Source organism: Leuresthes tenuis, unplaced genomic scaffold, assembly GCF_036924035.1.
Source record: "Leuresthes tenuis unplaced genomic scaffold, fLeuTen1.0.hap1 SCAF_8, whole genome shotgun sequence".
Lineage (NCBI taxonomy): Eukaryota > Metazoa > Chordata > Actinopteri > Atheriniformes > Atherinopsidae > Leuresthes > Leuresthes tenuis.
The window spans coordinates 14,913,570-14,940,488 of NW_027325362.1; the positions used below are offsets into that span (position 1 = coordinate 14,913,570).

The window sequence follows — 26,919 nt, forward strand, 5'->3', positions numbered from 1 at the left end:
TTACGTGAGTAATAACTGAACAAGGAGTTTCAGCAGCATCTATTGCTGTTTATAAGCTTGTTGATGATGCCAGTGATCTGATTGAATATACTTGAAGAGGAAGGAGACTGGTAGACAACTTTGGTCCCAGCTCTAGGGTTGGACAAAATGTCTGAAGTTTTCTGAAAGGATGAAGATAGCGTGAAAGGTTAACATGAATTGTTAACCTTTATTTACCGGAAGCAAGTACAAAGAAAATGATTTTCAGTATCTTCATTTTAGTGTTTAGAAAGTAGAAACTAATCTACAAGTTGATGCCAACTTTGCGCTGCTAAAAAAGTTGGGAGGGAGGTCAAAGAAAAAAAGGAAAGTTTATAGAATTCATAAGTGAAACCAATTTGAAAGATTCTACAAGCACCAAATGAATTGGTGACAGGTGAGAGTGTCGGGGTTGGGTGTGAAAAGAGCGTCAAACGAACGTTTTGTCTGTCCATGTAAGGGTGAGTCATGGCTCACCGGTTTAGGTCAAACTCCATCAGAGAGTTACAAATCTGTTTGAAAAAATTCTTAATCCAAAGATGTGGAGAAAATCTTTCAAGATACACAATGTTTAATGTCGTTATATATAAATATTCTGAGAGTGTTGCTCAAAGATAATTCCATCCATCCATCCATCCATCCATCCATCCATCCATCCATCCATCCATCCATCCATCCATCCATCCATCCATCCATCCATCCATCCATCCATCCATCCATCCATCCATCCATCCATCCATCCATCCATCCATCCATCCATCTTTTTATTTGTTTCCTTGAACTTTTTGCATTTTAGAAGACTTCCCAACTTCTCTGGTATTCATGCATATTGAGTCCTAACTGTGAAGTCGTCCTTGACCCCTGACCCCTCCATTTATAGATGGTGGTGATGAACAAAATATTGTGTGGTCATAAATCCCAGTTGACAACTTCTGTGTCTTTATGGAGACAGAAAATAAGCATTCAGCGTAAAAATTCAGACCTGAGACTTCCACTTCCTGTCTTTGTGCCTCTGCATGCATATTTTTGTGTGATTCTGTTGAAGCAGAGTCTGCCAACAGACAACATCAATCAGCTACAGCAGCACAGTTTAGGCCCTGTGCATGAGGTCCCACCCAGTCTCATGGCCTGAAGGCCACATCAAAGCAGTAAGTGACAAGCTTATTAGCACCCTATTGTTAATATTCCTCTGGAAAAATCTTTTGATGAAATCGCTGAAGTTTGTTTTTGTTCTATTATCTTATTTTCTGTTGTTTTTACAGCAGCTGTGTTTATCATAATTTAAGATCGGATGTTGAGATCCAGAAACCTACTGTAAATATCCAAGGGTGCATCACTAAAGGAATGCCTGATAGTTGATATTTCACCAACGCAATTATTGTTTTTTTATGAGAAAGGCATTTAACATGAATATAAGGATCTAAAAGCAACAGTTTACTCAAGCATTATTTTGCCCAATGCAGGCTTTAAAACTAAACCGAACTAAAGGTTCAGTTGTACATGCAGCATGTTCTTGATCTTGTCAGATCCATGTAGAACACACAGGGTGGAAGCCTGTATACACAGAAACATAACAAAACAAAACAAAACAACAAAGAAAAACCCAGCAGATTTCATGCCATGATATATACACATAGGTTGAACAGACATGTGCCCAAATGCACTGGTTGGAATGCAGTCATACGCAAAGATGACTGATGTCTGCTGCACGCATGCTCCATCAGTCATGGTACGACACGGGGAGGTCCTGTGCTCGTTGTTGTTGCTGTGTCTAGTCCCTTGTTAGAGAATTGATGACACTGTCTGTGGAAAACAAACAAGGCGGGAAGCTAAAAAGGTGGTCACTCACCACAGCTCTGTGACCCAGAGACACAGGGGCCATGGCAGCATGTGAACAACGCTGCGACGCCCCCCTTGGAATGCACAGTAGTAGGAGTGTGTGTGTGTGTGTGTGTGTGCACCCTCTTGTTTGTGTTTCAGTGATACCACAGCTGGAATGTGACTGTCTTGTGCCTGAATGTGTGCCTTTGTGTGTTTTAGTGTCGGCCTCCTGCAGCACCAATGACAACCTGCGTGCAAAGAGAAAACCTTATTGCCACTTTTTTTTTTTTTTTTCCAATGTCATATTTGGATTACACGGCGGGATGCCAAGATAAATGTTTTCTGCAATCCATGGTGAAGAAAATGCACGGAGGGTGCTTGTGAATGTTTGGCTGAGTGGCCCAATGATCGGAGCATGACACACTCCTCCTGTAGGCACTGTCTTGCCGGGGGCTACTCCTGTCACTCCTTGTTCTGACTCACCCTTCACATCACAGCCCAGACCGTGGCCCATGGGGCCTCCTCAGTACATACACAGCAAAGCCTGCCCCAGGCCCCCAAGCCTTGTTCTGGGAGCTCAAATCCCTTAATTGCAGGGCTGACGGTGATAGCTAACATACGAGACACCCTCACCTGGTCGGAAAGAATGAAAACATCTACTGTCAGCGTTAAGCGGGGATATGAGTGGGGGTGGGAGCAGCTATGGGGAAAGTGAGTAACATACAGGACAAAACAGGAGAAGATAATGGCAACTCTGAGTTCTGTGGCAACTAGTATCAGGATTAATACTGTGATTATTAGGTCTGCGTTATGGTGAGTTTATATTGCATTATCCCAACTTTATTCATGGCAAGTCAATCATTTTTATGGCCAACTGGTGTAGCCATATATAGTTGAAGTTATATTTTTGTTCAGGTGGTCACTATCCACCACTGAGAAAAAAAAAATCATCTGAGTATTTACTGTCTGCTCCTCTATGCTCAAAACTTAAGTTTCTCATCTGTTTGATGCTGGGCAAGAAATGGATAAAGGGTTAATCAGTGAGAGCTCCCTGCTGCTGAAAACAAGTCTGTAAACAGGGATGAGGCTGTGTACACAATAAGGTTGTGGGTTTCAAAATCCTCATCATTCCAATGCCTCAGACTTACAGAAAAAAATGTTTAGGTTTTTTTAAAATAATTGAGCAGCAAAAATGAAATATTCAGGCTCAACAATGCAGTTGGTTGAAATATCTTTGGTGACAAAGGCGACCTAAAGTCGTCTTGGAGGTGATCCATCCAGCTTCACACACCTTTTGTTTGGAGGTTTCTCTCATTCTTCTTGGCAGGCACATTCAGGGTAAAGGTGGTGCTCTGTTGAATTCTCTGATGTCACTCCCAAACTTTCTCAGAGTTTTGGCTTCCCTCCACTTGTTGCCTTGTCAAAATGAAAATGTCACTTCCAGCCCGAGATCTTGACCGCAGATGTTTTTCACTCAGGCCTGCTCTGTATTTCTCTGCACCCATCTTTCCCTCAAAATGATGCTTCCAACCCATTGTTTGACCGCAGAGATGCTCAACCACACATACTGTTGGGAATTGTGGCCAAATAGTCCCATTTTAGTTGAATCAAATCAGAGGATTTTACTTCTTTGGGTCTGAGATTCATTCAGGTGCCTTTTTGCAAACTCCCAGCAGCTTTTCACGTCATATAGCGAGAAATTGTTTCCATCTTCTCCGATCTTCCCGAATGAAATCTGGGTGGAACTCACTGTAACCGCTGGCTTCTTGGTTTCTTATCTGTTTTTTTGCATTCGATTTTGCATGTTGATGGCTGGTCGCGGAGGCTGATTTGCTCTTTCACTGTAAATGTTGCAGAAACGTTCTTGTATTTTTCTCTCAGGTCTACCGACAAGTCTCTCCACTCATGGTTTAGCCTGACATACACCATAAACTGCAGAGACATTCAGTTAGACGATTGTGTCCTCGTTATGTCACGTGTGTCCCAATCAATCAAATAGGTGAAAGTGGACTCTAGTCAAGACGAAGAAACATCTCAGGGAAATCTGACAAAAGTAAAATGAACCAGAGCTCAGGATCTGAATACTTACATTTTCCATTTTCAAATAACTAAAATACATTTAAAAGAGATTTTGAGAGTGTCTATTAAATTTCCCCCACAAAAATTCAAACTTGCCTAGATATAAATTGAGGAAAGAAGCTCTTTCGAGTCCAGAATCCAGTCCTGAACAGTACTGCAGTTTCTCTCGTAGCCTGCAGAAGGGCCAGCATACGTATCCTTGTCCTTCCCCTGCTGGTCCCGCTCTATCCATGCCTCACACTTTTCCTTCCGGATTCAGAGTCTTGCCCTGCCTCTTTCCCTGTTTACAACACTGGCCGACATTGTTGTTGTAAAAGGGTGATTACCTTTGGTGCTTTTGTAGTGTTTGCATACTGACAGATGAGTCGACGATTAAGCGTTAAGGTTCGTGAATTGAGTTGTTTTGAAATCTCAAACCAGTTACTTTATGTCAGATTCCTGTGTCTCAGATAGAGAACTGTGTTGCGCAAAGGGCCATGTTGAACTGCAGACAGGGTGAGAAACAGAGCTTGTGTTTAGAATTGTGTCGACTTGAAATTTGAAGAATAGAGACTTAACTTCTCTAATTCTTAAAATGACTGATTTTGAATTAGTCTGCCTCTTCCACTTCATATGAAAAATGACTGTTTTATTCAGTTTTGGCCATTTCAAAGTTTAAGCGCTGGTTGCAAGAATACCCAATCACACTTTCTTAGTTAATCTGTGTGGGAGGAGCTTAAATTCAATGTTGGATGTAAACAAGCCACAAATTAGTGGAATTTTTTTTGCCCATACTTGTTAAATTGAAATCTAAGATAGATTTAACTCTCAATTAAAAGACGGCTATAAGCAAAAGTTTACTGATGCAGAATTTTTAGCACTACATGGTGAAAGTGGAGCTAATTTCAACTATACTGTATTCAGCACTTAAATCTCTGACAATTACACTAGAGCATATTACACAGTCAAACTGTGTGTTGTCTCTCGCATGTTTGGAAAATTCTTTGTAAAGTGTATGACGTTTTAATGCAAACTGTGACAGGGTATGACGGGACTGAGTGAACATGCCTCATCATTTCCACCCATAATTTACCAAACACAATATCATTAGTTAACAGTGAAGAGTCAGTCATCCCGTTGGCCACCATTCAACACAGCCACAGTTCTGGTGGAGAAGAGCAGGCTGGACAGGCCTTCATTTATCAACCACTTCAGTTCCTGCAGACAGCTGTGGGGAGAGCACAGAGGAGCCAGTGTGTTTATAACATATCTCAGCCGAGCCTCTCAGAACAGAACGGATGAAGATACTTACACATGCATTTAAACAGCTTTACATGCACTCACTCAAAGAGTGTGGAGTCTACTCTGTCTGTTCAGTAGAAGCTCAAACTGACATTTATGATGTAATGTCTGCCCTCATCCTTTTGAGACAGATTTTGCACGAAGCCATGCGGAGCCCAATGTGAGTTATCTCTTCTGAAAACTTAAGAAATCCCACTGTACAAAACTCATTGACCCCTTACTCTGCTCTGCCTCTCTTAGGGTTTCCATAGGCTGTGGCACCACCTTGTGGCAACTTCTTTTACTGCAGTAAAGCGCTGAATCACGGACATTTGTTGTGAGATTTGTCAGTCATGAGACAGAGGCGTTCATTGGTCTACAGCCCGGGTGTGTGTGTTTTCTTGAACTTTGACCCGAAGGGGATCAGTGCTGAGATCATAGGGAAGCTGGATTCCTATTGGTGAATGCACTCACGCCCATTTGACGGTCCCTAAATTGGAGGTGAAGGTGAAAGTCTTCTTACATCCTGTTAGCTAGCTGCTTGAATGACAGCTCACTGCTTCCACAGCCTCCTTTAAAAAAAGAAGAAGATGTCCGTGTTTTGTGAGGTCCCACAAGCAGCCCCTGTTGCTGTCTTTAAGCTATCGCAGGACTTCAACAACGACCAGTTTCCCAATAAGGTGAACCTCGGAGTGGGAGGTAAGTTGTGTATCTGTTGGAGCGTTAGCCATGGCAACGGTAACCCTGAGCAACGAGCCAGCCGGTGCGGGTCCGGCCGGCTTGTAGCTTAACTTCCGGAGCTTGCTAAAGGGGTTCCACCGAATGTAGAGGCTTTTAAGATTCTGTTACCTGTTCGTGCGTTTCTCCTATGAACTTGGTTTCCATGACGGTGAGCACATACTTTATTTAGATTTCTGTTTATAGCCACACTTTAGTGTGTGCGTGGCCCAATTTCTAATGTTAACCGCACATTGTGACCCTGCACTTTTCAGATGTTTTATAGTTTCTACTTCCACGAACGAAAATGTTGAAGGTCCTGCAAGGTCAACGAGTCTTTTACCTCCACAGAGTGCAAACAGCAAATTCTGACATGTCTCAGGTTACCATAAAATCATTACAGGTGTTTTACAACTGTTATAGAAATGAGTATCTGGCATGCTACATGCTACTCAGTCATTCCACACCAAAAGTGAATGTACCTTTGTTCATAATATTCTTTGATCTGTAAAGGTGTGGCACAATGAATTGAATCACTTTTCGCCCCCCTCCTCCTCCCTGGCTTCCTCTCTTTCTCTCCCATTTGCTGCTATTCAACAAGATAACCTCTGGCTCCGTGAACCAGGGAATCGATCGGATTACTGCATGTTCTCTTCCACAAGAGCGTGCAACTTGCAGGACTTTAATTATGCATGGCTTAGGCCTGCCTCATCCTGAAAGCAAGCCAATGGCACATTTCGGTAATCAGTGCGAGTGTTTTCTGTGGTAATCTTCGTGCAAGATGTAATTCTGACTGTGAAAGAATGGTGTGAGAAACAATGCTTAGCTCTGTTACGGCAGGACAAGGCCATGTGAGTCCCGTGATTAGCTCTGAAAGCTGAGGCCCTGTAATCCCCATCCCTCTGCAAGACACACAGCGCTGCAGATGGTCAAACGCTACTGCACAGCTGGTAAATGTAGGCCACGGGCTGTCTGGTGCCACATGCACTAAAAGTCATTTCTGGAGCTTAAACAAGTTGTCCGTTAAACCATAAGATGACATTAAAATTTTGATCAACTCAAGTAAAATGCCTCCAGTTGTCCGTTAAACCATAAGATGACATTAAAATTTTGATCAACTCAAGTAAAATGCCTCCAGTTATAACAGCACCTTCCCAGCTGTAAGGATTTATTGCTTTATTTCATTTTATTTAATCATGAAATAATCATGAAATAATAATGAAATCATGAAATAATATCTTTGGGTTTTGAAAGGCCTAGCGAAATGCTAGTTCTGATCGAACCACATTAAAATGTCATTTGTTCTAAACACCTAGTCTGTGCCTCCTGTGCCAGTTCATGAATGATAAAGAACTGTTTGTTCTGCTGCTGATTGCAAAGCAAGCTGCTGATCTGTGCTCTGAGGGTAAAGATGTTATTGAATACTCGACTCCTTATCAGGTGGTGACACAGAGTCAAGCGGGCAAAACCACACAACAGATGAAAGTACATGTCAGTTCCAAAGTCTTTGAGAAGACGCTTTCAGGCTCAGCTTCACATAGCTGCCCTTCGATCCGCATGCATTAAGCTAAAAAGTTATTTTTTTGCCATGCTGATCTCACAGATTATTTTTGAACACCTATCATTTTGAACAGCTCTTATTAGAGCGATGCCTTTTTAATGATTTACAACAACGGCCAAAATCGGAGTGCATATTGTTAAATGAATAGAGCCTGTATCCCTTGTTGTGAGTCATCCTAGCCTTGATGCTACTGCACTCAAATGGGTCACTTTGCTCACCCACATTCTCAGAAAATATGCCAAAAGAAGGCATTCCTTCTCTGTGAAAGGATGCGCATCAACAGGATGAATGCTGTATTCCGCCCATAAGCATTTTACTGAAAACAATATTCACAGGCAACCAAAATAGGGCCCTTTTGGGGCAACACATCAAGGCCTGGTACAATTTCACATACTCTTTCTTTCACTTCTCTCTATACGTTTCTGTTCCTCCTTGCAGCCTACAGGACAGACGAAGGCAAGCCCTGGGTTTTGCCAGTGGTGAAAAAGGTGGAGAAGATCATTGTGCACGATGACAGGCTAAACCACGAGTACCTGCCCATCCTGGGCCTGCCAGAGTTCAGATCCTCTGCCTCCAAGATCGCACTGGGCGACAACAGTGCTGCCATCCAGGAGGACAGGGTTAGTGCTGTTAAAGGACACGCAGTGCTTTGGAAGCTGATATGTTTACATTCAAACTGACTTTCTTTTGCTGTTTCGTGCCAGGTGGGGGCTGTCCAGTGTCTGGGTGGTACTGGTGCTTTGAAGATAGGCGCAGAGTTCCTCAGGCGATTCTACAATGGAAACAACAACACAAAAACTCCAGTCTATGTGTCTGCACCGACTTGGGGTAGAACCACTTTTACATGCAAATGAACAAGAGAGTAGAGCAGAGCGGCGATGAACCTGCCTCCTGAGGACAAGCCCCTCATTCGAGGACTTTGATTGCTCAACAAAGAGAGCTCAGCACTCAGACTTTAGACTCAGGATGTCATTAATGCTTTGCATCAGTAAATTACTATCACATGTTATCAGTAATCGTGTTTTTCTTTTTTTTTTCTTTTATCAGCTTGGATGTGAGAAACATCAATAAACCTTGCAGAAAAAGAACAGCGGTAATCAGAGTTTTTCCTCACTGTTTGTTCCAGAAAACCACAATGCTGTATTCAGCAACGCCGGCTTTGACGACGTCCGTCCATACAAATACTGGGACGCGGAGAGGAGAGGTCTCGATTTGGCTGGTTTCCTTGGTGACTTGGAAGTAAGCGTTGGCATCACTTGGTTTTGGTCGTTATTTTAAACGGGAATTCGCAAGATGTTTTCTTCTCCTCCTGTTTCCCGCAGAGCTGTCCAGAGCACTCAATCTTTGTCCTGCACGCTTGTGCCCACAATCCCACTGGAACAGACCCCACACAGGAACAATGGAAGCAAATTGCTGAAGTTATGATGGTATTATACTGTAAATATCCAGTACATGCGCACAAACACAAAGCAATGCGTTGTCTGTGCCGTGGCACATTAGAGGAGTGTCATTTTCAACACGATGCTTGTAAAACTTGACAAGTCTTTAATCATTTATCTTGATCTCTTGTAGAGGAGGAAGCTGTTTACGTTCTTTGACTCAGCCTATCAGGGATTCGCCTCAGGCAGTCTGGAGAAAGATGCCTGGGCCGTTCGCTACTTTGTCTCCTTGGGCTTTGAAATGTTCTGTGCTCAGTCGTTCTCCAAGAACTTCGGCCTCTACAGTGAGTGACCCCCTTTTGCACTCAGACACATACACAGAAACCATCAAATCCAGAAGGCCGAGTGATATTTTCATGTAAACTTTCCGAATATGTTAAATTAGGTGAAAAAGAGCGAAAATAACAGCTTCGGTGTTGTATTACATGTGATTGATGTTCGTCCCATCAGACGAGCGTGTGGGCAACCTGACAATTGTGGCTCGGGATGCAGACAACCTGAAGAGGGTTCTTTCCCAAATGGAGAAGATTGTCAGGACCACCTGGTCCAACCCGCCGTCTCAGGGAGCTCGCATTGTTGCCGTCACTCTTAACTCACCGGAGCTCTTTGCTGAATGGTCAGCCCCAAGTTTTATTCAAGGATGTGCATGAGTCACAGCAATCACAGAAATGAAGAGCTTTTCTTTTTTTTCTTTTTTATCAGGAAGGACAACGTGAAGACCATGGCGGACAGGGTCTTGCTGATGAGGGCTCAGCTGAAAGCCAAACTTCAAGCTTTGGGTACGCCCGGGACCTGGGACCACATCACAGACCAGATCGGCATGTTCAGCTTCACAGGACTGAACCGTGAGTGCACACGTGCACACCTCAGCACAGCTGCCAAACACACATCCCCACTGAAACCAGTTCTGTTAACACACTGCGTCAAAAAGAGCTGCGCACAACACATGCTGTAAGGCAAAGAAATCTGGGAAGATGAAAGCTTTACTCATCGTTATGGTATCACACAGTGTTTGTCCCCTTGGACGCACACGTCAGGCTCTGCAAGGTGGCCCATGAGCTATAATTGAATAAAGAAATCTCGCTGTGCTGTTTTCCCCGCAGCCAAACAAGTGGAGTATATGGTGAAGGAGAAACACATCTATTTAATGGCCAGTGGACGCATCAACATGTGCGGTTTGACCAGCAAGAACATCGACTATGTGGCCGAGTCCATCCACGAGACAGTCACCAAGGTGCAGTAGAAGAATATCTCTCCACACTTCCTGCTGCTCGGCCCTGAGCCGCTCCGATCCCAGGGACAGTGTTTGTTTCCACAAGATTTGATGGCACAAATATAGATGGCTATAAGTTGTCTTTACCACAAGCACACAAACGCCCCCCCCCCCCTGTTTCTCCTGTCTTTCAGTGATCATTTTAAGCACGGCCTGACACTTCCTGGGCAAAGATGCTCTAATTATCCATCTTCCCATACACCCCGTTGAATTATTTTCAGAATGTCATGTAGTTATGTCTTAATGTTCATGGGTTTTTGTTTTTGTTTTATCTGTGCTGGTCAACTTTCTACAGTGTTTTCTTCCACGTTCTGTGTATTGTTAGTCGATGTTGCCGTGACCTCAGCAGTGCTGACTCTGTTGTCTAAACTGTTAAATGTTATACAGTGTTGATTCCTTTATTCCCAGTTTTAATTGTTGAAAACAAAAACAGGACAGCGTCAAAAGGACCAAACCGACTCGGTTTAACTTCCGGGAAGCAAGTAACAGCTGTCCTTAATATTTACTACTACCACGAATGACTGAAAACTGTTATTGCTTGATGAAATGTAAATGTATTTTAGCTTGTAATTTAATAATGATAATGTCTTCCAACCAATGAGTTTGTTCTGATCTGAATTTATAGTCTTTTTCTTCCAGTTGGTGGCACCGAGTGCTCCTAATAGGACTCACAACTGGGGAGAAATCTGTGTCCTTATGCTGCTTTGCTGAATATTTGGCTATTTCCAGTTCTATCACGTTCCAGCAAGTGAATGTTGACTGTTCATTGTACTAACACACTGTTATGCAAGACTCTCCTGACGCAAACAAACTAAAGCACAACCAGTTTGCTGCCACATCTCTATATGCACTGCACACTAGCAACACTGAGTGTTTAGGGAAGTTGAAAAGTTAGGATGAATGAATTACTCCAGTAAATAACTATGAATATTATGTTTGCGTTGTTTCCATATATGCTAGAATTGATAGGGGTTTGCATTCATTTAACAGTTTAGAATGCTATGGTAAAGCTTTATATTAAGGAAACATCTGTTGAGGAAAGAAAGTAAAGACGAGATTGATTGTTCAGTAAATTTATTAATAATGTAATTAGTTCTTCTTTAGATCATCTGTAACGTATCTTCATATATCTGGATAGCATATATAGTCATCTGAAGTTTACATACAAAATGTAACTTTGCTTGTGTATCCCAAACAAACAGCATACCATTCCTTACAAATATAAAGTAATGTCAACCCACTGCAGATTCTTTCATTTCTTTCATTTCTGCTCAGAGTCTCTGTCAGATCAACAGACTTCCCCTCGGTGCTCTGTGTATATGGCGGTGTCATTTCGAAGAGCTTAGCAGTGCATTATCCTTTGTGCTTACGCAGCCTTACCAGGCAGAAAGAATGAAATCACTGAGTGTCCCCAAACACCACCTGTGTGGGATTGAGTGTTTGGAGGGAGGCGGTGGCTTGACGTCAGAGTGTGTGTGTCGTATTGCTTTCGTCTGTCAAGTCTCTGCCTTTCTGTTTGGTGAAGCTGTGTACCAGCCAAGATTTGGAGATGCAGAACAGCTTGGCTCACCGTGGACGTTTTGAAATAAATCAAATATTCACTTCATTATTGCAGTTGTACGTGACGTTTTTGAAGAATGGCTTTAAATTTGCTTTCAACACAACGCTGCAGCCTCGTCCCATTGTGACTTATTAGCAACCCCCTGAAGTATTTACACTTAAACTTGAGGCCGCACTCCACGCGAGATTCAAAATCTACAGCTGCGTCTGATCATTTTTTTTCTTTTAAAAACTAAAAACCTCACATTGTGGGGAGAATGCAGTGCAAATTGGTAAAATCCCACTATATATATTCACTGACCTTTTACATAAGCATGCATTTGGTAAGACAGGGCTTCCTATGGGGATATGTCTACGTTAAAAGCAGCATAAACAAACATGCAAGAGGCAGCTACTTCTAGATTATTGATCGGGATCCCCATACTCAGAGAGCCCAAACTCCCAAATCCTCCTAGCTTATTTTCAGTTGGTGTATGCAGCTGTAGTGACTGACCCTGTAAGAGATGAACCGCACATATAAAACTCACAGATACATATTGAATGGAGGTGATGAAATTCATCAGCATTACTGACAGTGTTTTACTGAACACGGTTAAACATCGAATTTAGGATTTTTGTTTTTTTTTTAAAACACCAAGAAAGTAGGTTGTGGTGAAAGCAGGTAGGGAGAGGATGTTTGTTCGATAGAAAAAATAAAAGTGTGTCTCTGCAGCTACATATTTAGAGAATACGTCTTAATTTGTCTTAATCCAAGAACATGCAAAACAGATAGTATTTTTGTGTATGTATATGCATACTTCCTACATATGTAAGAAACACGCGTTTCAATTGGAATGCGGCATTTTCTAAATATATGCGCTAGTGTGCTGCTAGATTTGAGTAATTTACAGTGTTTGAGATGACATGCATTGCTATCTCCAAATTTCATTTGGTAATCCTAACAGTTCTCTATGAAAATCAGGTAAGAAACTATGTTTTTTTCTTTCCTACATTATGCATCCACCTCATTCAATAAGCAGTCTCTCGAGCAGAGAACGGATCGTTTTATGGCTTTGTTTGTGACTGTATTTGTTCAGCTTGGTGTAAAAATTGTGCTCCTGTGCTTGGGTTTGGCAGCTTTATCCTCTTAGCCTTGTGTGTTCTGTTGTGCTGGCAGTAGGTGGCGCCCTTTTGGCAACTTCAGGACAGTTCCCTGTGCAAACATTTTCAGTGTGTGGAAACTGCCACATTGTGACTTCTGAAAAAGAAATATCATATTCTATGTTTGATCAAGTAAAAAGTCAAAGCTGGCTCAGATACCGCCTCGGACCCTTGTCGGGTTCTGAGAGGTTTGCTTAATACGGTGTTTCTAAAATGTTACAAATAAGCTGTAAAATTGTGGATACAACTACCATAAAAAGGTATCGTGGACAAGGTTTTCACCTTGAACTACAAACACGATTAAAACCAGTTGGAGACCGTTCTGTTCAGGGTAAGGCTGGATAAATCCATCACTTTGATGTTCAGATTTGTCCAAGTTTCTCAGAATCAGGCAGAGCGGGGGGTCAAAGTGTGTCAGAGGGGTCCTGAGTTTTATTGATGGCTACAGCAGATATGATGGCTCAGTCTCCTGTGGGAGATGAGTCAGAGCTTTAAGGGAGCCTGAAGAGGAGATAGTTAATGAGGGTACCCAGCGAATGAGAAAGAGGAAGAGGATGCGTGCTTCAGCCCTCCTCCTCTGAGTCACTGTGTTAGCTCGTCACCGGCGGCTGCTCTGATTCCTCCGCCAAACTCTTTTCTTCATCCCGAGACTTTTTCCTCCTCTTGTTACCTAGAAACAGAGGAGAGCATGCTGAAACCCTGATGCGTCAGTGCTGCTTAAGATGCTTGTTTTTTGCTCTCTCACTGAAATCTTATTTAATCTGTTTCACATTTGTCATGAACGGACACAACATCAATCGATTGCTACAAACGGCTAAAAAGAAGAATAGAACCGTGTATCTGAGCCGATGGAGGCCGCTGCATCTGGAGGACGTGCTCTGCAGTGAGCAGCAGGTTGTGGAGAGGGACATGACACATCACCCGTTGCTAAGATACACTTGGGACTATTGCTATGGCTGACAGATAAGTTCAGGCACATCTGACAGCGTGTGTGGGTGAGCCGTGGTAATGGTGTTCATGAGAAATTGCTCACTCACTTAATTTACGCAAAAGCTTCTTTCCAATATTCTCCTCGGAACTGGACAGAGACAGAGAGCTGATGAAGGGAGAGGTGGACGGCTCCGTAGGCACATCTGCAGGAGACAGTTTTGAGCAGCCTTGTTAATTAGTTATTCGTCAAATGATGTAGTAATAGTAGTAGATGTGCATCTTCACAAATAAAGCATTCTTTTAAGCATTTGACGAATCAATATTTTACTGTAGGTGACGGCTTTTCAAAGGTTTATGGAGTTAAAACTGAGACTTGGTGACTCAGAGGCTTTCAAAGCCAAGACTTAATTATAGCTACTTTCTCTGCGGCTGTCTCAGGATATCAACTCCAGACTATAAACTACTGAATATAGATGGTTTTTTTTTCATGTGAAATGAACATTTTGTAAAGCTGCGCATAACTGCATTTTTTCTTCTTCCAAAAGTCCATTAGCCCACCTTTAAAAAAAGTGTTTTTGTGTTAACTCTTAAAATAACTTGTGGTTTTAAATCATTTATCCGGTTTAATGCTACTGGCTGAAACATGAAGGCGGAACATTTGGAGCAGTACTTACCATTGTCTGCAGAACTTTCTGGCCGGTCCTCTTGGATGTAGGGAATTTCATCCAAGCGAAGGAACACAGCATCATTTGGACTCCTCTGCCCGTCGGATTTACTGCCTGTGAAGACAAAATTAAATGTTTGTGACTGTTTATCGAGGGAAGCTGAGATTCACATTTTTATTTTTCCTTTAGGGTCCAACCATAGGTTAAACATAACAGTGTCCTATTTAGGAGTGAAGATTTAAATCGCAACTAAAGATGAGGTTCTGCCAGCTGAAAGGATTTAATCGGTGGAATCTGTTGTGTTGTGCTTAAGCAACAATTTTGATGGTATAAACTACTCTTTTGTTGACAAGCAGTGAAGCCATCTGCTCAGTCATTTTTCTTAATGACACAAAGAGAAACACAAATACTGAATAGACAAGACAGATGGTATGTGGAAAATCCCATAAGCCTTGAAACCAGCACAGATCTGTTGAGGCCACGTTTGCACCAGCCTTGTAAGTGACCCATTACAGGTGCCTGATGTAAATAAGAATCATTCTTTAATGATGTCATACATCCTTGCATCCATTCATTTTCTATACCCGCTTCATCCTATTAATTCAGAGGGGGGTGGGGGTCGAGATGGAGCCTATCAGAGCTGTCATTAGGCAAGAGGCGGGGTACAACCTGCTCAGGCCTATGTCATACATATAGTGAGAAATCATTCAAATGAATTGATGTTCAAAGTTGTAAAAGTTCTGAAAATTTTCAACAAAATAGCCAAAATTCTAACACTGATCTGTCTGTTGAACAATAGTCTCTGTGCGTAGCTTCTTCTATCATTCAACCCAGTTTGATTAATTCTATCATTTCTGTCATTGTATCAGTGACAAATAGTTAAATGAATCGTGCTCTGCTTATGTCTTACTGGTGTTAGTCTTTTGATGGGAATGAGCAACAGAGCCAAGAAATCAGAAATTTTCTGTCAATAGATGTTATTTGTGACAATTCTTACGCTACATAGAAAATGAACAAAAACAAGTCACAAAAAAATTTCAAAACCTACTCAAGATTCTTATGTCAAACAACATCTGGAACAACATTTGGGGCCTTGAGACTCAAGTGCTCATGTTCAGTGAAGTAACTAATCAGTTACTGAGGCATGATGTAAGCACTGATACCAAAACCTCCTCAAGACACAATTCTGTATCCTGTTCGTTTGGCTTATCGTTGCATGGTGTATGCACGTATACTACTTACGAACAATGCGGTTTCTTTCATTGAGCTGGGAGGTGTTGCGAAGGCCACCGTGGGGATGAAGGTGTGCAAGGCGTGCCAACCCCATTCGAGTGTGTGTGTTCATGAGGGGAAAGGCGATGCTGTTTGAGCGAGCCTCTGGGACAGGAGGCCTCCTTTTAGCTTCAGGATCCACAGCGTCTGGTGTCTGAGGGGAGCTGTCCATCCGGGTGGCTGTTAGGGCATTCTGGTAATGGTTCCTGGTGATCTGTGGGCATGTGGAATTTGAGTTTTATCATCAGTTTTGCATCTGTTTTTGGATGCTTGGCTGCCTTCGTGAGCATCTACCCTGTGTGCAGACAGGTGGGAGGAAAAATGGGCTCTATTTGGACAAAGGAGAGAGGAGGTGAAGGGAGGGAGCACATCCATCATATAAGGCAAATATATTCATGCTTTAAATGGAGCTCAATTATTCCCAGTGATTAAAGGAAGGAGAGTGTGTGGAGAGACAGGATGTCTGTGTTCAGTCAGAATCGGGGATTATGACATATCAAAGGCAAAAACACTGCAGAAGAGGAAGAAAGAAGGAATTTTAAAGGAGGGAGCTTAAGAGTGTAGTTTCTTCTTTGTGGTCCCAAATTATGGCCCACAGTGTACAGGAAATTAAAGATTTAATTGAGTTTATAATGACAGGAAACTGGAGATTTGATTTAGTTTATAATGATGTCAGTTTTCATGTGTTGTGTTTGGGTATTTATCTTTGTAACCTTGATGATCTGCAGGTCTGTTAGTTGTCGGACAGAGTAGTCTGGAAAATAGACCCCTCCTCCTGTTGTAAGCTGACCCACACTGCCTCCGCTCAGTAATGAATCTGACTGGTTCAGGCCACTGCCCCGGGAGCTATACCTGTGAGCTGAACAGAGAAACAGAGAACGGATACATTATTTTAGTTGTACATCATCTCTGTTGGCTCAAATTTGGTCAGATAGAGCAAATGTACTTAATCTAGAGAGATTTTGGCTCCTTAAAGTCTTCCACATTTTGTGTCTCCAAAAACAATTGATTTCTTTTTAACGTAATGAAAAGAAAAAAAAAACCATTACAATTCAAACCTTTGAGTTGTTTAAGTCTCTCCTGCTCTAGTGTGTTCAGGTCCAGATTCAGACTGGGTTTGCACCATATTTTTCTGCAACCATCTTCCTTAATCACTCAATCTGACTATACAGCCAGGTCTAGAAAGTCCCAAACACTGTGACTGATGAAAGCTGCTGTGCTTTTAGGCACTTTAAAAGCAGCAGAAGTGTTCCTGTGACTTTCTGATATCTGTTTCCCTCCTTGCTGGTTTATAAAAAAATACTCTCAATGTTTTTCTCACTTGTTTTTCACTTAAAAATACTTTTAAAAAAAGTAAGATCCAGGATAGACTACTGTTCATTTCCACTGAGCGAGAGTGCACTCCAGTGAAGAAGAATCTGTCATAGGTAGGATGCACCAGAGCTCAGCTGTGAATGGTACATGCTTCTTCATAGTGTATAGATAAATGAGAAAAGAAAAGAAAAAAGAATGAATTCAAGATGAATCTGAAAGAAATTGAGAAAACTTCACATTTGGCAATTGATGGTGTCAGTATTTGGAACTTATTTCTCCGCAAAGAGTTTATCAAAAGATACAATTCTCCCGCTGTACCTTAACCTGTCCATTTATTTCTTAGTCATTTTGTATTTTTTCAATGCAAACATGCTGATTAACTGTATAAATATAAATATGCGCAATCAGCCCAGTCTTAAAAAAATTCCCACATGTCCAAAACAACCTACTGACACAACAGAGGCTCAGAAACTGTGAAATGGAAGGTGGAACATTTTAAATTTCCTATCGTTTTATACAGAAACGTGTTTAGGTGATGCAAACCGAGACCCACTGTTTTATGAATATCTAAACCTAATCATGAATTTGTATGCCTAGTCCTAACCGACGACAAGGAACAGTGAATTGGAAAAGTTTAAAATCGTTGGACAGTGCTTGGTCAAACAGGACTCAAACTACTTTGCTGAAAAAGACTGCTATGTTCTGCACGATGGGGCAATGCAGTTGTCACACATTCTGGTGCGAAACTGGGATGTCTCCATAAGAATAAAAACACAGGAAATACCGGAATACTGTCATTCACCTGAGCACTGCCCAGCTAAATGGTAACAGATGCTATTCTTGTCAAATACACTAGAGAGCAATGAGTCAAAAGAGATTGGGAAAAATGTAAAACCTGCTGCTTTTAGTCATGATACTTCTGAAGCTGCTTAAGGGAAAATTCTTAAATGCGTAATGTCCTAAGAAGGACTTCTTGAATATTCAATGAGTTCAGCCTGAGGATCAGACATTAAAAATGTGCTCCAATGTGCTCAGAAATGAGAGAAAGTGACTGGCTTTCTGCTTGCTTTGCAGTCTTAGCTGGATTTCATCTAATCCTTTGCAGGTCATGTCCTTCCACTGGGAAATTCTCTGAAATCACTTCTCTTAATTACATTCTTCCCACAGCTTCTGCAGGCTGACAGGCGCTGGGTGTCATTTAGGTAGTACAACCATCCACTACTAACACCACTCCTGATTGTGCTGCAGTTATCCTCCCTGTAACCTTCATTAAGTCCTCTAGAATCATATATTGCTTGCAGAAACTTACCAGAAGGCAGGGGTGGGATGAGTGCTGGCATGCCATAATAGGAAAACGCTCCATTTTCACACCGAAGAGCCTCCTTTCCTATTTCGACCTCCACTCGTCCCTGCAATGTGAACACAGCCATTTTAATGGATTCGGTCTGAGCCTTTTGCTTACAATGTGAAAAGTGCTTTGATTAGTCATCTAATGGAGCTCCTGACACAAGAGACATGCATAAAAACAATGTTATAACATCAAGCACACAAGCGATTGTCACTTATAGTTTCACAATTTCACGACCACTTTGTGCGTTTGATTTACCTGCAGGATCAGGATGAAATAGTCCACAGGTTTGTTTCTCTGATAGAGGTAGTGTTGAGGAGCATGTTTGTTCTTGGGGTTGAACTTGAGGTCCTGCACAATGCTGGGATGTTTGATGAGGCGCAGCAAAATCTTGTCTGACAGGTGACACGGCCTGAAAGGCTCCACCTCTACAAAACAGATACAAACACACACATGTTGCCCATTGCATGTCTTCACTATCATTTCATCCACTCTGGGAACCCTCTACAACAGTGTTCTTCAACTGCCCTGCGTGTTTTCGATGTTTTTCCTCCTCCAACACTCCTGATTCAAATGAATGGCTCCTTATCAGGCCACTGCAGAGCTTGATGATGAGCTGATCATTTCAATCAGGTGTGGTGGAGGAGGGAAACATCGAAAACATGCAGGGCAGTGGGTCCCGAGGACCAGGGTTGAAGAACCCTGCTCTACAAAATTACCTGTAGCTAAGAAGCGGTGTGTGGCAAGCAACAGCTGGGGAGAGATCTTCACCTTCAGCTCATTTTCTGCCACTTTGAAGATCGAGAAATCTTGTTGCTTCCTTTCATGGTGTGACACTCGCCTCTTGGTCCTATTGTCCGCTATTAACACACACAGACTGCAAATCATTAAAAGTGTAAGTAACACACAGCAGATTTAAGATTTTTATATACATGGAAGAAGAGGAAGGTAAATATGAGACTTTTTTTACTGGTCAGGTACGCCTTTTCAAATATGCCACTGATCTCACTGTATATGCTGCACGGTTTGGATATTTTTATACAGCTGCAGACAGATTGCCTAGTGCTGTGAGCATCTCAGACTATTAAAATTGACACATTCTCCGATAATGGCAGACGTATAAAATATATATATAATAATCCATTAAATTCAGTGAAGCTGCAATAGGAACAGCTGGTTCTATAAAAGCCTGCAAACGAAGTCTGGAGCGATAACTCCCTGCGTTATGTACACACACACACAAACACGCACACACAAGCAGACGCACAGACGTATGCGGACACGTAAGAGGAAAAAAATGATTAATTCTGGCACAGGTGCACCAGTGACATACTCTGCATGTAATTAAAACTGGGAGCACACTTCAAATTTCAAGTTCCTGCTTTCCAGCAGAGGGGGTTTTGTGGTACTTGAACAGTAAAACATGATACAACAATTGTGGCATTACAGAACAGATTAGACATGAAATTAAGAGAGTTTGGCATTTGGAGGCTTATCTGTTGAGAGCTTTTCCAACCAATTAAAATTAAGCGGATTATGGTTATTATGTGTTAGGCGGGGTCATTTATGCACATTATTTAATTATGCACCAGAAAGTAGATGGGGACAACAGCGCAGGGAAGATGGAATCAATAATTTGATGTGAAAACAGGAGAGTATATGATATTGAGAATAAAAAGAGCACCTTATGGAGGCAGAGTTATAATGTAATAATGCGTAGAGGTTAAGCAATCTGGAAAAAAACTAAGTCAACAAATCATGCAGAGATATCAGAACAATGTTCCTCAAAGTAAATTTTCAAAGACTGAGCAGTGTATCTTTCACACTAGACTGTATAATATAATCAAAAGATTCAGGGAATCTGGTGACATCTCTGTATGCAGGGGAAACAGCCAAAAATCAGTATTGGACTTCCAAGAAATCCGGGCCCTCAGACAACAACATTAATAATTCTGTCGTGAAAATCACTGCAGGGTCTCAGGAACACTTCCAGATTTTACTATTACAAACTCCCTGTCCACAAATGAAGGTTAAATGCAAATATCAATGTCTTCTCTGTTCCAGAGCTCATTTGAAATTATTAGGAGTGGGACTATCTGGACAAAGGATCTGGCTTTATATCAGTGCTCAGTTCAAAAGCCTGTATCTCTAACTGGTATGGGGGTGCATTAGAGCCCATGGAACTGAAAATTTGCACATCTGGAAAGCTCCATCATTGCCTAAAAGCTTGTACAGGTTTTAGAGCAACATACGGTCCCTCCAGTCTTTTTCAGGGGAGGTTTTGTGTATTTCACCAAGACAGTGCATCATGCAAGATGAGTTCATGTTCTTGGAATAGTAAAATGTCTGGGATTTTTACATTTTTTGAATTCAATTTCATAAGTTTACTTTGTTCTGTTATAATTGACATTTTACACAGAGCTCAAGCTTTTTGGGGAATTGGAGCTACTATATCCTGTTTTAAATCCAGGCTGTTGATTTTTTAGAATTTTCCAGTTATATCGTGGACCACAGAGCTGAACACACTCTGTCAGCTGCGATAACAAACTTGGAAAAAACAATTGAGTATGACAGCAAGAAATAACAAGAGTAAGGCTAATCCTGTGGGCTTGATAAGGATTGTATTTATACATACTGTACAGATCTGTCTCATCCACAATCTCAGACTTGATGATCTCTTCAATGACATCCTCCAGGGTGACAATGCCCATCACTTCATAGAAAGGGTCTCCCTCACCTTCGCTGTTCACCCTCTGCACCACAGCCAGGTGAGACTTACCTGCATTCATATGAAAAAAACAAAAAGGAAAAGTGAAACATTTTCAAAACGTGAAATCAAGCTCAAAGCTGCTCATGCATTGGGTTGAGAGGCAATGTCACTGGATAAGAAAAACTTTGAGACCAGGATCACACGGAAGGATCTTCCTCAGAGGCTGAATTTGACGTTATTCACTGTGAGTTCCCAGATGACAAGAAAGCAAAAATTGAGGGATTAGTCTGCAGATTCTTCTGCAGTTTTGAAGATTTGACCCTTAAACGCCGAGATTATGCAATCAGGGATGCCTGCATCTGCTGAATTAACTGCCCATGCTGCTGCCACTTCTGTAAACACAGCACATCCACATTTTACACATCCATGAGTAAACCTCCCACACAGTCGCCCTACTCACTATGTGTAGCAGAGCACGACAAGCCTGCCAGATAAAATGGCACAGCTCGCTAGCAGCAGTGCTGCGTGTAGTTGATAAAGCCAATGTGACAAGAACTCAACATTGCCACAAACCTTGAATATCCCAAGGAAGAGAGAAGAGGAGTAACACATTACTGCTGCACGAGTTGCAGCAAAAAGAAGTTATTCCACCAAGATGTAGATGAAATTAAACAAAAAAATCTGTTGCAGCATTTACTGTGTGCATTTATGTAATATTTTTTGCTTTGTCCTCATATTTAGTCTCTCCTTCTTCTACCATCAACACAAAATGAGTTTGGTGATCAGCAAAGTTACCTAACCACATTTATAATGTCGCTTGTGCTCAGATTTTTTTTTACCAGAGACATACAAACAATCACCAGCCTTACTTTGAACAAAATCAGTGGCTCATATTGTAGGAGATGGGCCGATTTAGGGGATCACTGCCAGGAGATAAAATGGATCAAATGCTTTAATCCTGACCAACAGTGGAAAAAAAAAAAAACTTGACTGACAGGCACCCGTCCCTGCATATCACACTGTAACTGTGTGAGATTGACTGAGACAGCAAGGTTGCTCTCAGTGCTCGGGTCAGCTTGTCTGACGAGCACAGGTGAATCAGAGGAGGATTTGCCCTCGGTTGCTGATGCACTCGGGCAGTGCATTACATCATTCATTTGTTACATAACACTCTCGCAGAACGGCACACACTTGCCAGACTCACACATGCAGACACACATGCATGGGGTGAAGCCAGGTCCTCCGTAGATGTCCTTTTCGCAAATATCTCTGCTCTAACAGTTTTCCAGACTCCTGCCGTCTAAGGAAGAAAACCATATGTCTTTTTAGATAGAGTGCATATGTTTGTATATAGTTTTTGCATTTTCTGCAACATTACGAGCATGCACAGAAGGAAATGTTTTACTGTTCATGTTCGTCTCTGCCAAAATCATTTTCATGCCTGTTTTACACGTGCGCACATAGAACAACTCTTGCCTAAATTTGGTTCAAACTCAGGCCAACATCTTGAAGCCTTTTTTTCCCCCAGAAAATTAATTTTGGCTTCATGTATCAAAATCCACTGTAAATTAATTCAATTTCTACAAATAAAAAAGCAAAATAAATTCAATTCACACATTTCACCCGTCTTTATTTTTCCTTCCATTTTCTTTTTCCTGTAGAGATTGATTTTTGTTTCACTGTTCACCAACAGCTCCATGGGATTTCATATGGATTATACTATGTACTGTTTCCTAATCTTACTATTTTGAGGCTTAGCAGAATTTTGCATCATTTCATAAATGCAGGTTATGGTCATGAAGTCATCTCCTAATCACTGACCAGATGGGCCCCTACATCCTGAGGAATAGTCTGATCATCCACAAGACAATTAAATGTTTGCAAGTTTTCATTTGAGGGCATGACTGATTTTCAGCTTTTTCTTTCATTTACAGACAAGCCCACTTCTATATACAAGCCTGTTTAAAATAAACTGTGTAAATGTAAATGAAACAGAATACAATCATTACAAAAACATTAAAAGCATATATTTGAATGGAAATAGTACAAAGACAATATCTAATGCTGAAATTCTTACTGGAAATCGCAGGCACTATTACAGAGGAGAGGGGACATCCTCACATTTGGCATCATTATAGCATATTTCAGCAAGACAATGCAAAAACTACATTCTGCACACTCTCGCTTGTAACAGATTGGTTCTGTATAGGAATCTGAGCATTAAACCAGTCTGCCAGCAATCCACCCCCATCACCCACTAGAAATATTTGGGGCATGATGAAATGAGAAATATGACAAAGGAGGCAGCTGATATCCGATATCAAGGAAAAACGGGGAACCATTCCGTTTTCAAGACTACAGTAATTGGCCTCCTGAGTTTCCAAACATGAAAAGTGTTGTTAAAAGAAGAGGTGGTGCAACATGGTGGTTAACATGTCCCTTTCCCAACCTCTTTTTTTAAATCTATACGTGTTGCTGCCATAAAATTAAAAATAAATGCTGTCTCAACATTTGATTAGCTGCCTTTGTACTATTTTCATAGAGTTCAAATGATCTAACTGCATTGGAAACGAGGTTCTTTATAGCATCTCGTAATCAACTCTGAGCCCTGGGCGAGCTCTTTAGTGCGTGAATTTACAGCGTCTAAGTTCTGAGTCTGAAAAACAAACAAAGAAAGTCAGTTGTACAAATCCTAAAAGAACACAATCTTTCTTCTGCTGTTCTCCCTGACATTCCTTAATTAACTGGTGGCATTTCTATTCTCTGCTCAAACACAGACCTAACTCCTGCCCATCTTCCCTCTCAGCAAGACATCATCACAGCTTCCAGCCAGGCTTCCTGAACAGCGGGAGCCTTTAATCCCAGAGTACATAGGCAGGAGTGGAAGGCAAAGGTTGGAGCTGAATTTTTCATGGTTTCTCCGCAGGCTTGGACGGCTCTGACCTACAGAGTGAGGGAACTTCAAAGTCAGGGTGGGCTGGCAATTAAGCGCACACTAACATTGTGAACCTTTTCACACTATTTCTAAATAACACACAAGCAACAGACAACCTGGAAATCACGGGTTAGACATCAGCCAGTGGATTGCTTGAGTCTGACCAAAACCATCTTTCGTAATCCTGAACTAGATGAGGCAGTAGACATACTGACCTATGAGTGGCAATCTTAACTTATGAGCCTGATAAAGTTGACTGCCACCCCCGACTGACATGTATTCAGCTTTCTTTGCTAGCCAAAGAGATTTACATCTAAACCCCAACAACATAAACCACTGCCATGAAAATCCTTACATAACGGTTGTTCCAGTAGCCTCTCGTAGACTATTTTTTATGATATACTGGCAGCGGAGTAGTCAGAGCTGTTTGCTGCAGAGTGCTGATTCTAAATCTTGTTAAATGCTATTATCAAGTCTGAATAGAGTCCCCAGAGGGATGCAACACACTTTTGCTGAATAGTGAACAGATGCTCTCACTGTGAGTGACAGAGTGCTGCAATACCATCAATCAGCAATGATTGTTATCAACCAAGACATGTGAGTAAGAGAGAGAAAGGGTGGTGGGGATATTCAATGGCTCCATTGCCATTCCAGCTAAATCAAAATCTCGCAAAGCTCCCCTTTGAACAGTTCAATATTACGGCAAAGTCTGGAGCTGATATACATGTTGAAAGGGGCAGCACGAAAGGGTGTTGAGGCTACATGAAGTTCACAGTGCTGTCATGGGAAAATTACTTCAATCTCTCATCACATAAATTCTTAAGATAACTCCATTCTGGATTTTGGTAGTCTCTAACCTCTGGCTGAACCAAACCCACTGTGTGACACAGTATCACATTTCACATATGGCTCACACTGCTCAGGGGATCAAAGGGCTTTACTGGCAGGCCCACTTTAAGCCGATGGACTGATGTATACATTGACTTCTGCACTGAAAATGTAGTTTTTAAGTGCGAGTCACTTCAAAGGACATTTAACTCCTAGCTGGCAGGAGGTTACCTTGAGACTGCTCCAAAACATATGGCGCCTCACACACTCAACACTGGCTTCTTACTCATAAGTCATGCACGAGTTCTGGACATATGAAAACAAAGGACACACAGGGAGCTATGCAGATAATTTGCAGAGACCAGAGCTCTTGGATGATTTAAAGTTGAGTTACCTCTCTTAAATTCCTCCAGCATCACATCGAGCTTCGTGTCGCTGAAGACGCAGTGCATGGGATGTTTATAAAACTGAGTAATTGTTTTCAGAGGCGTGCAATCGTCAGGATCCACGAAGGCCAAGTCTTTGACAAACAGGATGTCCACGATGTTGGACCTCTCGTTCTCATAAACCGGGATGCGGGTGAAACCGCTCTGCATCATGTCGGACATGGTGCAGAAGTCCAGCACGGCATCCGACGACAGCATGTAGCAGTCCGACAGCGGTGTCAGCACGTCTTCAACGGTCTTGGTCCTGAGCTCCAGGGCTCCCTGGATAATGTTGAGCTCCTCTTTGACCAGGTCGTGGTAGGGGTCTGTGACGTGCAGCATGGCCACCAGCTTCTCTCTGGTGTAGAAGCTGCTGATTTCTTGGTGCAACATGATGTCCAGGATTTTGGAGACTGGGTAGGCGATGGGGAAAAACACAAGCATCAGGAAGCGGGTCGCGCAGACAGTCTTGGAGGCGATGGCGAGGCTGTGCCTGGACGCCACAGAGTGAGGTAAGATCTCGCCGATGAAGAATATTCCCAAAGTGCATGAGGCAGTTGAGAGAGCAGTCATTCCTAAAATCTGACACATCCACACCACAAAGCATGTATTTGTTAGTACGTTACCCAACACCACAGTGCAAAGGATGTAGTTCCCGTGTTTACGCACTGACTCTATTTTCCGTGCGTATTTTTGCTCCTTCTCTGTGCCACTGTTCTGCAGGACCCGCAGCTCCACGGGGTCCAGAGCTAGCATGCTGATGTTCAGACCGCTGCAGAGAGCAGAGAGTCCTAACAAGAGCACTGAGACCCCTGCCTGGAGCCAAGCATCTGCCTCTGGAGGTCTCTCCACCACTGCTAACCAGAAGTCTTTGGTGCCGAAGTGCTCCCATTTCACACCATCAAACGCGCACATGGAGTAGTATTTGATTACCTCATCTTTGCGCAGGTCTTTGGCGAGCAGCTCAACCAAAACTGAGTTGTGACTTGATGAGGATCTGAAAGAGCCCAGCAGCTCGATATCAGAGCTCCGGGCATTCTCCTCTTCACATGGGTTCCCTCTGGACCGGAGCCGCCTGTCCGCATCGCCGCTGTCCCCACCTGGCTCCTCTACGAACGCAATCCACGGAGCGGCAAGTGCGGCTTCAAATCTGCCGCTGATGTTCAGGCTGTTGGGATGTTCGGATCCTGGGGATGCGGAGTAGTAAACCCTCAGCATGAAGCGGGTTCCCTCGGTCGCTCTAAGTATTCCGTCCTGCACGGACAGCACCCCGCTCTGGGTGTCTTCGGGCCGGACGCCGAGCAGCGCTGCTGTCGGGACCAGGAGGGAAGAGAGGGTGATGATCAGAAGGAGAAGAGGGAACCGGCGCGGATGCAGGATGCAGCAGAGAGCATCCGCAGCATCCGCAGCCATCATGCTGAATGAACTGCTGAAGGACATGGGAGAATTGGGTCACGTGGTGTGCTGATGGGATAGATTGAGCAGCTGGGTGGCGAGTTATACTGAGGGAGACAAAGATTCAGATAGGGGAGGTGGGGGCAGCTGAAATATAAATGACAAACACTGACGTGTGCCCGACTTGCTTTCTAAAATTAGAAGGGGAGGAAGTGCCCAGTACTGAATT

General features: G+C 42.5%; 2 protein-coding genes across 2 annotated transcripts; one reads left to right on the forward strand and one right to left on the reverse strand.

Moving 5' to 3' along the window:
* Positions 1–5,666: 5,666 nt before the first annotated feature.
* Positions 5,667–11,100, forward strand: got1 (glutamic-oxaloacetic transaminase 1, soluble). The gene is made up of 9 exons (XM_072391001.1): positions 5,667–5,877; positions 7,895–8,076; positions 8,161–8,284; positions 8,583–8,695; positions 8,779–8,883; positions 9,029–9,179; positions 9,346–9,511; positions 9,598–9,740; positions 9,999–11,100. Exons 1-9 carry the CDS (start codon positions 5,769–5,771, stop codon positions 10,136–10,138), a joined length of 1,233 nt encoding a protein of 410 aa, XP_072247102.1. The 5' UTR covers positions 5,667–5,768; the 3' UTR covers positions 10,139–11,100.
* Positions 11,101–11,235: 135 nt separating this feature from the next.
* Positions 11,236–26,781, reverse strand: cnnm1 (cyclin and CBS domain divalent metal cation transport mediator 1). The gene is made up of 10 exons (XM_072391000.1): positions 25,265–26,781; positions 21,033–21,176; positions 19,117–19,257; positions 18,656–18,825; positions 18,359–18,458; positions 16,449–16,594; positions 15,706–15,949; positions 14,473–14,577; positions 13,906–14,001; positions 11,236–13,538 (listed from the first exon to the last, which is right to left on the reverse strand). The coding sequence occupies exons 1-10, from the start codon at positions 26,733–26,735 to the stop codon at positions 13,459–13,461; spliced, it is 2,697 nt and encodes an 898-aa protein (XP_072247101.1). The 5' UTR covers positions 26,736–26,781; the 3' UTR covers positions 11,236–13,458.
* Between the last annotated feature and the right edge of the window lie 138 nt (positions 26,782–26,919).